This window comes from Uloborus diversus, chromosome 3 (genome assembly GCF_026930045.1).
Source record: "Uloborus diversus isolate 005 chromosome 3, Udiv.v.3.1, whole genome shotgun sequence".
NCBI lineage: Eukaryota > Metazoa > Arthropoda > Arachnida > Araneae > Uloboridae > Uloborus > Uloborus diversus.
The window spans coordinates 77,690,068-77,706,123 of NC_072733.1; the positions used below are offsets into that span (position 1 = coordinate 77,690,068).

Consider the following 16,056-nt stretch of genomic DNA (forward strand, 5'->3'; position numbering starts at 1 on the left):
GGCATTTTTTCTTTTTCAGTTGATTCTGTATTCTAAATCTTTGAGTAAAGTAGTATGTGGTTTGACCATGTGCACGTTTTCACCTTTTATTGAAAAAGGAAAAACCAAAAAACATGTATATTTTGCGTACTGATGACTATTCATCTCAAAGCCCACCTGAAAGACATAATCAATTCGCCGACTGCTAATTGCACAGTATTCTCAATTTACCAACATATACTTGAACAAAGTATGTTTTGCCGACACTATATCCAGGGACACCCCAAACTTAAATTCTTGGGGAAAATCCTCAATTTTCCGAATGATAAAATACGGATATGCAATGCACACATGAGAAGGGACATTCAGGAATTTTAAAAAATGCAATAATGTCTTAAAACTTGCCGAATAATCAGACAAATTTGGCCGAATAAGGACTTTTATGGAGGCCAGTGGGACCTCCCAATGGGCGCCGCCTTCCTGTACTCAGTCGGCAATTTCAGCTACAATCAGCAATTTTTACTTTTAGAGTGAATTCAAAGTTCACTATATCTTTAATAAAAGTTAAATGGAAGTGCATTTGGATAAATGGAAGTGCACTTTTACATTTTCTCATTTTAACAAATTTACAATGCAAATCATAAGTTCTAATGAGTGTTTATATTGTAAATTTTAAAAAGATAATCCAATCTTAAAACATTATTTAGAAATATCTGCGAAGCTGTATCACACATTAAGATTACCTGTGAGCAGTCGAGATGTAAGATTCAAATATTTTTTTCAAAAATAGTTATTCAATAAACTGTATAGAAACCCACGGAAAGTCTCAGTTTAAAAACACAACTACATTAAAAAACATGATAGCTTTGGACAGTGCACAGTGGACACATTTATAAAATTGAATCATCAATAAAAAAAATTCACAGCAAAGTGGAGAAATGCATAGGGTGCCGAAATCATTAAAAAAATTAAAATAGAGAGAAGGATTTTATTACAACACAAAGTCCCATTGGTATGTATTTTTAAGTGTTTGATTTTGAAACGAACTTCTGAATACACATTCAGCACCGTTTCCCCTTTTTCTAGGCTTACGGGTAAAAACCGAAATAGTATTCTACTCGCAGGGGTTATGCCTATTTGTCGACCACACAAGTTTACTGTGTAACTAAAGCAAGACATTTGTCCGCCAATTGTAACACTCAGAAATGCCGTCGTGGAGACGGCGTGGCGTAATCGCGTGCAGGGGTGATATTAGAAACGTCAGACCTTCAGGGGTCCTTTCTGTTAAAAACCTTTCTCTGGAATCTGGAACTAGGAGCTCGAGGGAAAATTAGAGAAGAGTTGGATCAACTGTTGTTGTGTGCTTAGGACGGTCTGTCCGGCCCCTGCTGTGTGAACTTTCTGCCTGAAGAAGGAAAAAGAAGGTTATTGGCGTTGGAGTCTTGAAGAGATACAAATGCATTGAGTTTGTCCGGCTCCCGAGTTTGGCAGAAGATTTGAGTGACTATCCTGCAAAGCTATTTTATTCATTATGAATTTCAAAAGAAAAAAAAAAGACTAGTTAAAGTTTTTGAACTTTATTCTCATGTGAATGAACAATAATTCTCATTGTGGCAAGTAAGGAAAAATCTGAAAAAGCATTTTACTTGAATTTGAGAAAAAAAAAAAGCTTATTGAAATGCAGCAGAAAAGGTATGATTATTTTAACTAATATTTTCAAAGCATTATTATAATCTTTCCCCATTTACATAAATCTCTATATATCTTCCGTTAAATATTGAAAAATAAGAGTTCTAAGTAAGTTGCTGGGATGAAAATTTTTTTGTGAAAAGTTTCAAAAAAGAAAAGAAAAAAAAGGGGGGGGGAGGGCAAATGAATGTTTTTTTTTTTTTAGCTCTAAAATTTCAGAAGAAAATGCAATTTAAAAATATTATTTAGGAACATTCAAACATGTACAACATCATTAAAATTACCATTTACCAAACCAAAGACAGCTGAAATACGTTTCAAACATTTTTTCAACCAATAGAGAAAAAGAATAGCCAGAGCGTTATAGAATTGCATAACAAGTTTCAATTAAAAAAAAAAAAAAACGATATGTAAATAAACATGATAGCTTCCTAGGGCACACCTGTGCAAAAAATAAGGTAAATATGTTTCAAATAGAGGATTCAAAAAAGGAGGAAAAAGATTCAAAATCTTGTCTAGAAAAGTCACACCAGTAACTCTAATGAGTGTTTAAAAAATGAGTTATAAAAAATTAAAGTAAAATGAAAGTTATCAAGAGATTCAGGATTTCTGATATTTAAAAAAAGTAAAAAAAGGTATCTTATTAGGTATCTCTAAAAAATACCACCTGTATTCAAAATGTTAAACGTTTAACACTTCCTCAAGTTAAAATATAAAAGCTTTAAATTATCTTAGTCTGTAAGTTCAAAATGTTAACAGATTGTTTTAAGGTTGCATAATTTTGTACTTTAAACAATTAAAGCATTAGAGTGAAAATTGAAAATTTCGTCGTGAAAAACTAAAACAGCTAAAATGTTTTTTAAAAAGAAAATCTGGAGGAGGATCTCCTACCTTTTTTTCTTTTAATAAATAAAATGATTTAGTAAAGTAGCTTAGGAGGGAGGACGGAGGAATCGCAGAACTATAGTGCCTAGAAAGAGTAGTGTGCCGATCGACGGGGAAAAAGTGAGGTCAGATCTGAGGAAAATCCAGATGGCGCTGCGCTCGAGGAGTACGTTGCGTTCCTCAATCAGACTCGTTTTAAATCAGCGATTGCATGCTGATTTCGCAGTTTAAAATCCCCGTTTTTCGGATTGAACTTATTTTTGCGCAAAAGACAAATACTGTAATAAGTGCTAATTGTTACATGGGTATTCATTTATTTTTTGAAGCATATAAAATTACCTTATGCTAATTGATATTCAATGAAAATAGTAGCCTATAAGGGGCGATTCATTAAATACGTAAGGGTCCCAAGGGGGAGGGGGTTGGAAAAGCCTCTACGTACCCTTACTTGGGGGGGAGGGTCAAACTCATTCTTACGCAATATTTTCCAAGTTGGTAATTCACATTATAAATTGCACGTCAAGTGATTTGGCAGAGATTATGTTCCATTTGCGTCTGGAAGGTAAGAAACGTGTTAGGATAAGATGTTTTTTTATTTGTTTTACAAAAAAAAAAAAGTGTAAAATATAATAAAAGAGTCGCATTGTGTATGGCATGTTTTCTTTGTAATTAATATTACATAAAAACAAACAAACAAAAAAAAATGTCGAAAAAACATTCAGTTTAGATTCTAACTTTTCAGTAACTATTTCTTTACGCAAAAGGTTTAATTTAATAATGTGAATTTAATAACGTTAAACTTTGTTTTGAAAACATCCTTGTCTTTGTGTCTACTTCAATAATGATCTTTTTATCGTTAATATTATTTTCCGCATAATTTTCATTATTTACAAAAACTACAATATTTGGGGATTTTTTAAATTTCATACAAACCCAATATTCGTTAGGCAAATTAATATGAACAATTTCATTTATAATAGATTTATACGTGGTTATTTCAGTTTCTTCTGCGGGAAGATCAAGCTTTATTTTTTTTCAAACAGGGAACATTTTTTTTAACTGCATAATTCCTGATGGACCTTTTCTTTGGTACTTTTTCAGTAAATTATGTTGGTAGACTTGGGAAAATTGTCAGAGTTGCCACATCTTTCAAAAAAGGTTTTCCCTGAGGAATCAAAATTTCCTCACCATTTATAATATGCTTAAAATGTGTTTCAATAAAATGTTTTTCGAAATGCAGAGCACCAATTGAGCAATATTTATCAAAAACTTTATCTAACCTGGGAATTAACGAATTCCTTTTTAGTTTTTCTTCACCTGCTGGAGCTTTAAAAAGCGTAACTTTTTCCTTGAATGTTTTGTATCCACTTTTGCACCCTGGTACGAAACAAGATAAAGCTTTATTTCTTTTAATGTTCAACTTTGATGCCTCCATTAAAAGCCTTAAACTCTGCACCTCGACTGCACTGCCCTCTAGCGGTTTTCATACAATTTGTCTTCAAGAATCAAGGAGAAAAAAGCGTCGGTCGGCACACTACTCTTTCTAGGCACTATAGCAGAACCTAACCATTTCCTTTTATCTTATGGTAATGAAATGTAATCTAAGTTGCGTTTTTAGAAACTTACTGCAGGAGGGTCCTATGAAATCAATGAAGATCGTCTGAAACTTCGTTTTTTAGCATTCAATTTCAGAAAGTTGTCGAAAGAGAGAGCCTCTGAACCTCGTTTACCACAAATGGCCTACAATGGCACTTTAAAGATCTCAATTTTCAAAAAAATTTCGATCGAAATCACTTCGTATCACCTTCTCCTAACATCACCAATAGTCGTTTAACGTTTAAAACTATATGTTTAGAACTACAATTCAAATAACGCTTGGGGAAACACTAGACGATACTCCTTTCTTAAATCGTGTGGTGTAGCAAAGATTCTATTTCAGAAGAGGCCCAGGTTCTTCGGTTCTTACCTCAAGGAGATCATCACATTAATTATTTTTCATTGAATTGCTAAATTGATTTTATTATAGATAATGCTAATTATCTATATCTGCTAATTATTAATTAATAGTTGTTTAAAACACCAATACACTCCTATTTGTTAAGTCTGGGTATTTTAAAAAGTGATAAATAACCTCAAAACTTATGCATGAGTTATATTCTTAACTAGAGGATAGAAATGCTGACATGTTTTCTCCTTCAGTATTTCTGAATATGGTGTTTGGGAGCTGACCTGCTAAGAACATTGTAAACGCTATGGTTTGCTAAGTTGGATGAGGGGGAGGAGTGGAAGGTCTTACCTAAAAATGTTTAAAACCTTAGACCCGAAAACCATTTTTGAAAACATTATGGAACTGCTTGGGAATCGGGAGCTCACCCCCGAAAATCTTCCGAAATTAAAAGCCGAAAAACAAGGTTATAGGCTCTCTTAGAAGCGTTATGCCCTCGGTCCTTCTCCCTGGGCGTTTGGCCCCTCCCCTGACTACGCAGTAGGGTGGGCCGAAAAAACTTTTTTTGGAAATCTGTTTTTGGATAGTGCGGAAAAGTTGCTATATGGGCCCGTTATTACCCATAAAAAATTTCGCTAAATTTGTTTAATATTTAGCCGGCGCTATTTGACCTTGAAAAACTGAAAAACGGGCAAAAATGCAGTTTTTTCAAAAAAAAAGGGGGGGGGGTCAAAAATAAAAGTTTGAAGCTAGTTTCAGCAAATATTAGAAGTATCTGTCCGGGAATTAGTTGAAATCCTCAAAGACTTTTATACATTTCGTAGAATATTTAGCTACGCTCCTTTAAGACTGAAACATGGGAAAAATGAAAAAAAAAAAAAAAAATAGAGTAGTTTCGAAATAAGTAAATACTGAAATGTTACGCAATTCGTTACTTAGGAAAAACAGCGAAAATTCAATTTTATGCGACTTTTGTAATTGCAGAAAAAAAGCAAAAGTCCCTGATGGAGAAAAACAATTTCTAATTGATAAAAGGACAGTAAGAAAAATGGCTATTGGAAAAGTGGATAAAGTAACAACCCAGAAACTACGAAAAAGAGAAAAAAGATACCAGAAAATTGAAACAAGTGTTGCTTTGGATGAGAAAGACATCAGTACCTAGCACAAGTGAATTGAGGGTTAAGGAAAGTCATATTACATTGAATGAACCTGAAACAGAGCTTGAATCAGGAGAAAGCAAAGAAAATACAGATGACGATTTTAAATTGAATTATCCGCTTTCAGGAAAACGTAAGCGAAATGATGCGCCATCAACAGCAAGTCAAATGAGACTTTCTATGCCTCATACAGCTTTAGCAGTAGATCTAACTGGCGCTTCAAATAGAGCAGTGGCTAAAATTGCTACAGCAGTTCTCGCTGATTTCGACTTAGTTTCTCCTAAACAACAAAAATATATAGTCGATGAGAACAAAGTAAGGAGGGAAGTCGATAAACAAATGGAGCGAGCTAAGAGAAAGGGATTTAGGAGCAGTTAAAGGGGCAGCTATAAAGAGTGTGTATCTTGCCGGCCGCAAAGGTGACACCCTTCAAAAGATATCTGGCCATCAAAAATTAGCATCTGAAGCACATGTAGTACTGATAGAAGAACCAGGTAGAAAGTACATCGGTCATTTATCACTAACAGTTGGTGAAAGTGCAAAAGAAAATTTGCAAATTATTATAGGCTTTGCAAAAAGTATAATATGAGCTTGCTTAACTTATCGGTTATTGGATGCGACGGAACAAATGTAAATACGGGATGGAAAGGTGGAGTAATTCGTTTACTTGAGACATATCTCAAAAGAAATTTACAGTGGAACATATGTCTATTGCATACTAATAAGTTGCCACGGCGGCATCTTATTCTGGAATTGGACGGTTGCACAAAGGGGCCACATTCATATTCTGGAGCTATCGGACAACTTCTTAGAGATTGTGAAAAAATCCGGCGGTCAAATTTGTTAAAATTGACTGCAATCTTCCGGTTTTAGACATGGAAGATATAAAAAATTTAAGTACAGAACAGTAGCAATATTTGTATAGAATCTGTCTTGCCGTAAAAGATGGTAGTTGGCCTTCTAGCGTGACTGATAGTAGCCCAGGCAAACTCAGTTATGCGTGATGGCTGACAACTGCAAACCGCTTGCTACGCTTGTATATAGACACTCCAACTCCACCAGAAAATCTTGCAATGCTTGTAAAGTATGTAATGTTAGTTTATGCTCCAATGTGGTTCGAAATGAAAATAAAACCGAACTGCCAGTATAGTGCCCAAAATTTTTGGAAAATGATTTCTCTTGTAAGGCAGTTTCCAGACAACGTTATGGAGATAATTTTCAAAGATCTCTCAAATATTGCATATTTCGCTCATCCTGAACAGTTACTGTTGACAGTGCTGTTTGACTCAAGAAAATACATTCGGGAATTAGCTGTTAGGCGCATTCTGAACTCTAGAAATAAGAAGACGAAGAGCTCGGATGGTGTACGATTTTTTGAGCGTCCTAAACTCAATTTTGAAGCCGTTGATTATGTTGATTTAGTTGATTGGGCAAACTGTGTTGTAACAGAGCCACCTCTTACAATGCATCTAAAAGACCAACAATAGAAAGAAATGTGCAAAGAACATTCTACAGAATTTACTTTCGAGAAATTTTCCTGTCACACGCAAGCTGTGAAACGTTGTGTGAAACTAATAACCGAAGCTGCAATAAAAATTCGTGGTGAAACTGCACGAGATGCATACATTCGTGCTAAACTTCAAGCTAGGAAAGAACTTTCATCATTTGATAACAAGGGACAATATTATTCCAATAAATAATATTCATTATGCATGAGGTATTATAAATCAAATTTGAAGATTTCTTTTTTAAAATTTTATTATCTATATATGTAGTTCTCGAAAATGTATGATACTATTTCGTGATAATAATTACTATGATTAATGGCGCTATTTAATTAATTAGTCTGTGATTTAATTTTGAAAAATAATTTTCACATTGGTTTTTAAAAGAAATTCAATATTTTTTTCATTTTTCTCCAATTTTTGATGTCGGAAAGAAGCGGTTAAATGCTCATTAAAATCAATGAAACATTTTTTGGGCTCTAACTGGCTCATTATATAACATTTTCGGTGCATTCCAGCAAAATATTTTGAATTTAGTTTTTTAAAAAAAATTCCGACAAAAATTGATTTTTCTCTTTTTTTTCGGTTTTTCAGTGTCAAATAGCGCCGGCTAGATATTTTTTAATATCAAAGAAATTTTTTGTGAGTGCTAACTAGCTCACTACGCAACTTTTGCGCGCTATCCAAAAATTGATTTCGAAAAAAAAATTTTTTCGGCTTATTTCGGCCCACCCTACTACGCAGGTACCCAAATCCATCAAAGTTGTCTAGAGAATTTTTTTTTTCAAGACTTCAAGTCCTTAAAATTTTTCCGGGGGGCAGCGCCCAAACATCATTGCAGATCGCGTAAAAATATATTTTTCGAACATCATTCGCAGAAAATTTCCGGGGAGAGTCTATGAAATCCACTCTTTTCCCACAACATTAAAAAATGTCATTCCCCTCTCCTTTCCTTAATATCACCAATAGTGGTGTATGATCGCCTTTCTGGAACTTTAATTTCACGCAATCGCCTAGGGAGTGCCCCTGAGCCCCAGCGGAACCAAACATGACTTACTATCACCTGTTTAAGTCTTCAGTTTCGAAAAATTTCCTGAGCCTAAACTCCCCCAAACATCGTCAAAGACTGTCTAAAGTTTCATTTTTAGAATCTTCAGGGGCAGAAATCTCCGAACACCACTTTTTCTAGCTTAACATTACTAGCATGATATAACTCATTTTGCAAACTATCTGATTTGTATACTTAAAATCCCTATTTGTGTGCCATGGAAATGTTCAATCAGAATCAATGTACTCAGAGATACCATAACGAATGATTACCATGAGGGTCTCCCCTCCCCCCCAAAAAAATTATGTACAACATAATTAATTCACCATTATATTACAAAACTTTTTCAGTAGAAAATGTTCTTATGTGTTAAATTTTATATGGATAAAGTACGTTTTCTTTTTCTTTTTTTCGAATTTCCCCAGAATGTCTCCTCCAAAATTCGTTGTAATTCCTCACTGCCGTTTTCTCTAGCTAATCTGCCACTGTCCACTGGACATCTGTAAATACCTACCCTCAGTGCCGGATTTAAGGGGAGGAGGAGACGGGGGTTGCCAAGGGCGGCGACTTTTAGGAGGCGGCAAAATCACACTATTTTTATGTTTTTTTCGTTGAAACTCAATTTTAAAACTTGAAAGATGGATAAAGGTGGCAGTTTCGATATTTGCCTCGCCTCGGGAAAAAAAATGTAGATCCGTCACTGCCTACCCTTTCCCTAAAAGTATCCTTAAATAGCCTAAAACTGTGTTTTTAAAACTTCAATTTCGAAAAACCTTCGGGGAGGGCCCCCGAACCCCCTATCCTTTCCTTCGCGTCAATAAAGATGGCATAAAATCTTTGTTTTTAGAAATTTCTAAGGAAGAACTCCCGAAAACCACCTTTTCTAGAAAAAAGCATATTGACTCCAGCGAAAAAAAGATGAGAATGAATCCACGGTCCTCTTGCTTCTTATATAAACCAAAGCTTAAAGTCATGTTTTTAGTATGCCAATTTCAGAAATTTTTCGGAGGACAGCAGTCTATCTTGCCTTTAATCGAAATTAATGCATCCCCTTAGTAGCACTGAAGCACGTCTACAATTGCATGTTCCAGACTGCAATATGTAACGAATTCTGGTCAGAGACCCTGAATTTATATATATATATATGTGTGTGTGTGTGTGTGTGTGTACGTATCTGTCGGGTCGGCAAAATGTTAGGAGTCAGTCGGCAAAATCAGTTTCAACACCCCCCCCCCCCCAAACGAATGTACCTGGCGACGGCCCTGTCGACAATGGTGGCCACTGGCCAGTTGAAAAATTTCTGTTATCTTGACCTTTCAAGGGACTTGTGTATTTTATGAAAACTCAAAATAAAACTGATAATAATGCTGCAGATTATTTTCAACTGCCCAAAATAGCGTTGCAGACTGGCTAGAAAATTTCTGCTACTGAGTATACATACACATACTCACACATATAATACACAGACTGACTGACTTCTGCTGCCTGAAAAACAAATTTTTCTTTTCCTTCAGTTCTTGCTTTTATTGAATAATTCTCTGCAGAGGAGGAAAATAATCTGCGATGTACGTCACCCGTCACCCTACTTTCTGCTATGGGGTTCGCATCTTTAACAAAAAACTACACAGAACCAAAAATTAATTAATAAGAAAAATAATAAATATTATTTCAAAGAGAACACTTCTAAGCTAGCATGTTATTAAATAACTTTAATTTCAAAATATTTAAAATAAGAGCAGGACGCAAAAAAAATTGAAACGTGTGCTTCAAACTGGAATCTGCTTCCTGGCTTCCTTATTAGCTGTGAGAGAAACTATGACTGTGAATTGGGCTATTGATGGTTCCTATTCAACTGGTTTACTTAGTTGGAATGTGATGCATTCACTTCAACGCAATAGAGGGAATTTTTTTCCTAGAAATCAGTTTTCAAGGGCTTTTCTAAATTTTCAAGGATATGATTTTCAAGTGCTTTTCAAGGCTGCGGGAAACCTGTAGAATCCTAATCAACATAACTTTCATTGGTCATTAAAATAAAATAAACATTCTTTTTTTAAATTTAAATTTCGATTTATCTTCCCTTTCTCTTTTCAGTTCTGTTAAATATTTAACTTTTTTGCAAATAAATAATGTAATGGGTTGATTACCTTTCCAGATGAAGGTGGGCCTCCTATCAGCAATGCACGGCCAGACATCTTTTTGGCTTTGACTAAATCGACAATTAATCCAGCTGCCTAAAATCAGAATATGTAGAAAAAAGTTATGTTGAAGAAACTAATCTCTTAATCTAAACTTGCTTTAATTATTTAGAAAAATTTCCAGATGAAAATCTTTGCCGAGCTTTTATGATATTTTTCATTTGGCAACAGTTTTAGCTCAGAGGGAAATTGTTGATTGATAAAATAAAACTTAAGAGACCTCTTGGTTCTCCTGAAGTCTGACTGTCAAAAAGCGTAACAGCAAAGAATTTGGAACAGTATGCAACTTGCTGAAGAAAAGGTGGCAGAGAAAGCAGATTAGGAATATGAAATCGACAAAAAAAAAAAAACATCAGAGGGAGCATTTTTTTTAAAGTTGAACATCCAATTACGTCAAATATTAACAAAGGCAAGTAATTTTTCTTGTAATGAATTATTTCATCAATATGTTCAACTTTTAAAAGAAAACAAAAGGAAACGAAATAAAGCGGGACAGTACAATTAATGAAAGGAATAAATATCCATTTGGAAAAGGGCGACCTTAGATTATTCAAAGCATTAATAATGATAGGGTTGGTACTTTTCCTCGAGTATAAATTAAAATTCCAAACTTCAGAAAGATTTCAAAAAAAAAAGAAGGAAATAAATGATTTCAAAACAAAATGGTGACTGAGGGATAACTTGATAATTTTTTACTGGACTTACATGGAAAAAATAAGAGAGAATAAAGTACCCTGAAATGAAGATCTTTAAAGGATTAAAGTGGTACACTGGTTTTGGTTTCGAAAGAAACCTATTTTCTAAGTTGAAAAGGAATGACCAATCTTGTATACTGATATTTACCTCCCGTGCGTTCTTTTGACCGACCAAGCCACAGGCAAAATCAACGGCATATCCATTTTCATCTAAACCCAAACCTTTAACATGACTGTGAGAGGCGATGAGGCGCTCTTTGCTATTTTTTTTTACGTCTTGAAAATTCATGATACGAAATTGTCAACTGATGGATTCCTGGATATTAAATTTCTTTAAATGACAATCGAAGAAATCTTTAAGCTACTGAATTGAAGATTGAAGCAAAATAATAAAAACACAGGAGTGCGATGTTTACTAACATGCACTAAACTTGATTTCGCAATTCGAACAAGAACCGGCGCGAACGAGCATGGGTGCGGATTAGTGTTGCCAAAATAAGCGACAATTGCCAGTCCTTTTCACTAGAGTGTCTATGAAGACGTCTCTAGGAAGATTGGGTGCCGTATTCACCAAATTCCAAGCCACGCTTACTCTTTTGAGGTATTTACGAGCTGGAAACATTCACCTTAATTTCATCAGCTTTGTATTTTTACTGTAATGTGTGAAGATCTATATTGATCTATATTAAATTGATTATTAGAAAAACTCAACCTGAACAATTTTTTATTTGCTTCCTGCAAAGCTGAAAGTTTCCAGTGTTTTGAAGGGTTTCAAACAGTTTGATTTGTGTGATTAAAATAAAGAACCACTATTCATTACCTCATGAGAAAAAAACTTCCCATAGCTCGAACTATCAATAACTCGAACCATTTAGCCCGACTCTTGGGACTTCGAGTTATTGACGGTACTTTAATATTAGGCGCTCTAATTGTAAACAAATTTAGATATTCGACAATCGGTAAACAAACTCATTAATTAAAGTTATAGTATAGTATCATAGTACAGCTATTGGTATTACATTCAAAGCAATTTTAACGCAGGAGAAAGCACTCGGAGTAAATTTAAATTTTGTTATCTTTCAATTTTTTTATGCCTATCAATCTTGCTACAGAAGCAAGTTGATTAAACAAAAAAAAAAGTGATGAACAAATATGTAATAAAATATATTAAATATCAAACCTGAAAATTAGGTAGCAACTGTAATAAGTGTGTGAGAACTGAAAAGCTACAACAGGAGAATTGATTGAATATGACACCAAAACTCCCTGTCATAGCCATTCTGTGTGAACACAGTGCAGAAAAGCTTCCATCTTTGAAAAAATAGCTTCAACTTAAGAATAGGAATTACAATTCACAACGTACTTGCAATCCAGTAGATTTGTGATTCTTGAAAGCAGACTTTGTATCAACTTTATTTCTGTTTAGGAGGTATTCATAAATGCTTATCATTGAAATCGCGGTAATGATCGACAAACGAAGACTCGTTTTTTTTTTTTTTTTTTTTTTTTTTTTCTTATTTCTGTATTTAAAGGATCAGGAAAATCAGATCCGTTGATCGACAATTTTTGAGAATAGCAAAGCCTATTATGCTCATTTCATGCATTAAAATACGCAAAAGACATGATTCTACTTAGAACTGAAAGAAAACAAAAGTGCCTGAACACTGTAAACATCAATCGTTAGTAATAGATTCGCCAACCATATACTAAAGGATCGGTAAGGTCACAGCCATTGAAAGATAATTTTTAACAATAACTAAGTTTGTCTTTCTTATTTAATGCATTGAAGTACGCAGAAAACATTATTCTGCTTTTTAAAGAAGCACAACAAAATCGCTTTCGCTATGAACACCTATCTCTAGCAATGGAGATTGGCGCTTAACCGGAAATAAGACTCGCTACTTCCGGTCTACGTCAGTGGTTTGTTTGTTTATTTAGGATATTTGGTGAATATTGGGCGCTGAGAACATTGGCACCGAGCATTTTGGGCGCCGGGAACATTGGGCGCTAGGCATATTGGGCGTCGAGCACCTTGGACCCAAAGTTCCCGGCAACTCATATTCATAGCGCTCAATGTTTCCTCTTCTCAATGTGCTCAGCGCCCAATGTTCCGGGTGCCTAATCTGCGGCGCCCTATCTTCCCATTTCTTGAAAACCACGGAGTAGGAAGAAGGAGAGAAATGTCCTACGGATTTGCTAGTGTAAAAGTGGCAACGATTGCTCACTTTTTTGCAGAGTGCGCTGTCGGCGAGCAGCTCCCGACAATCGCAGCAGATCAATGTAAATGCTAAGTTTCTCATTTTTTTTAGAGGCAGCTATTAAAGCAAAAAAAGAAAAAAACTACTGGAAATTGGTTGTAGAAGGGGCCAATATAGTGGACGATGTACGTCTTTCGTCCACAGGAAGTTTGCACAGTATTTTGATGAAAAAATTAATTTTATTTTTCATCACCAACTTGCCGAATTTGTCTGCTATTAACATTGCGCTGTGTGATGTTTTATTTTTTAACGACTTGGAATGTTTCTAATCCTGTAAATAATTGACAAAATGAGAGTGTAGTAGAATTAATTACGTGAATACTTTTTTTTTAATTAGTTGTAAATTTCGTGACATGTTTCGAGAACTAATTAAAGCGAAATAATTTTTTGCTTTCACGACCTTTAACAGATAAAAATAAATGTTAATGTTCTATTTACTTCAAGCTGATATTGATTATAATAATTTTATTCATGTATTTACTTACTACTTAGACATTGTTGTTATCATTGTTTTTTATTATTATTGCATTTTTTTCTACAACCAAATCGAAAAAAAAATCGGGAAACCTTTTTCATTTAAAAAATACATGTACAATATGAGTAAATTAATTTTTGAAAACTTGATTAATTTCGACAGAAAACCCCACAACTATCTCAAAAAAGCGTTCCAAGGTATAATTTTTTTAATGAATATGGTTTCTCGATTTTTTTTCCCATTTGGTTGTCGAAAAAAATGCAATGAAAAAAAATAATGATAACAATTCTGTTTAAGCAGTGAGTAAATACATGAATAAAATTATTATAATCAATATCAGCTTGAAGTTAAGTAAATAGAACATTAACATTTATTTTTATCTGTTAAAGGTCGTGGATGCAAAAAATTATTTCGCTTTAATTAGTTCTCGAAACATGTTACGAAATTTACAACTAATTAAAAAAAAGTAATCACTTAGTTAATTCTACTACATTCTCATTCCGTCAATTATTTACAGCAAGGGCGTATATAAGGGAGGGGCTGAGGGGGCCCGCCCCCCCCCAAAAAAAAAAATCTGGAAAAAATTTAAATAAAGATAGTTACTTTTGGTTTTAGATGCGCTCAGAAATAATTTCCAAACTTTTAGCTACAAAAAAGAAATAATAATAATAATAATATGCTAGTAATAATAGTTATAATACTATGATCAGAGGTTAGTTGTTCGGTTAGAATAATAATGGAAATTGATGTCCTAAAACTGCATTTATTTAGGCGTTTTTCGGACAACAATTTCAACACATTTCTGGAGGAAGGCACCCGAACCAACGCCCCGTCTCCAAAGGTAACCTGAAATTGCGTTTTACCTTTCAGCGGAGGATTCTCGATCTCTTCCTTTCCAAAGATTGCCTAAAATCTGAATTGTTTTTGAAAAGAACCTTAAAATAAAAATTTTGAAAAGTTGCTGACTATTGATCAGGTAACTACGTCCAACACCTCCTATTTCTTTTTGCCCCCTCCCTCTTTTTTTCCCCTTTTCCTTAGTCGGTCTAAAAATTAAAAAAAAGTCTTCAAAATGCTACACTTCGCAAGCCCCATCCACCTACTAAAACCATTAAAGAGCTTCTCAAACCTCGTTTTCAGGGCTTCAATGTCGAAAAATTTCCAGGGGACAATTACCGATTCCACTCCAATACCGGACTAGTCCAATATACCTCAGGTGCTTTGGCCAAGAGCGACGTCATCATTTCTATTGTCCGCCTTTAGTCCAAGATTATAGCTTCCGAGCAATAAAGTTGGGTAGAATTTTAAGCGCTTATCACACGATGCAACTTTTCACCCGATTCACTCCAATACCGGACTAGTCCAATATACCTCAGGTGCTTCGGCCAAGAGCGACGTCATCATTTCTATTGTCCGCCTTTAGTCCAATTTTATAGCTTCCGAGCAATAAAGTTGGGTAGAGTTGGTCTTTCGACCAATAGGAAAGCATCTGAGTGAACGGGCAAATCCAACATGGCTGCCTGCTTGAATTCGAAGTAGAAGACTAAGAAATTTATTAAATAATGGACTTTATTAGCGAGAAAAAATGTCTATGGGATGTTAAAAGTCCGTTGTATTGCATGAAGATTTATAGAATTTGGTTAATGAGGGAGTATTTTCAAGGAATTGATTAATCAGCGATTGCCGAAAGCATGCATACTCCTTGCATACGGTAAAGATATCCTTTTCGATGTTTATTTATTTGTTTGATATAGTGCGTGAAAAAGAAATCTTAAATGCTGTGATACCTTTAGTTTTATTGTTGTTCGTGCTGAAATTTCGCCTGTAAATTTGGCTAATTCTTACATTAATTCGTAGTTTTGGTTAAAGGTACATTGGCGACAGTACCGGTACATATCGACGCCAAATGATTGTTTACATTTTACTGAATCCTTGTCAAATTACTGGAAAAAATAACAATCTTAATTTGATTATTTGCCGTATTATTTCTCATAGTGCGTATGTGCGAAATGTAAAACTGTTTACATAAAACAGTATCATATAAAAAGTAGGCTGATGCTTGATACATAATTTTTATATTAAATGTTTGTAAAATAGTTTTTGAGGTGCTCTAGAATAGTGAGAAATTCTTAATTTCATAAGATTCAAAAACAACTTTTCATTTTGCAGTGCTAATAAATCAGTATTAATCCTGCTTGCAAATAATTATCATTTTGTCTTGCTTT

The 16,056-nt window shown here is 34.4% G+C and overlaps 1 protein-coding gene across 1 annotated transcript in view; it reads right to left on the minus strand.

Moving 5' to 3' along the window:
- Positions 1-11,562, minus strand: part of LOC129218230 (ruvB-like 1) — a 131,569-nt gene extending 120,007 nt beyond the window's left edge. The window contains exons 1-2 of the mRNA XM_054852454.1: positions 11,247-11,562; positions 10,353-10,439 (exon numbers count right to left, since the gene is read on the minus strand). Of these exons, the coding sequence (XP_054708429.1) occupies positions 10,353-10,439; positions 11,247-11,387 (228 nt within the window). The 5' untranslated portion in view covers positions 11,388-11,562. The remainder of the gene's footprint in view (positions 1-10,352; positions 10,440-11,246) is intronic.
- Positions 11,563-16,056: the final 4,494 nt, after the last annotated feature.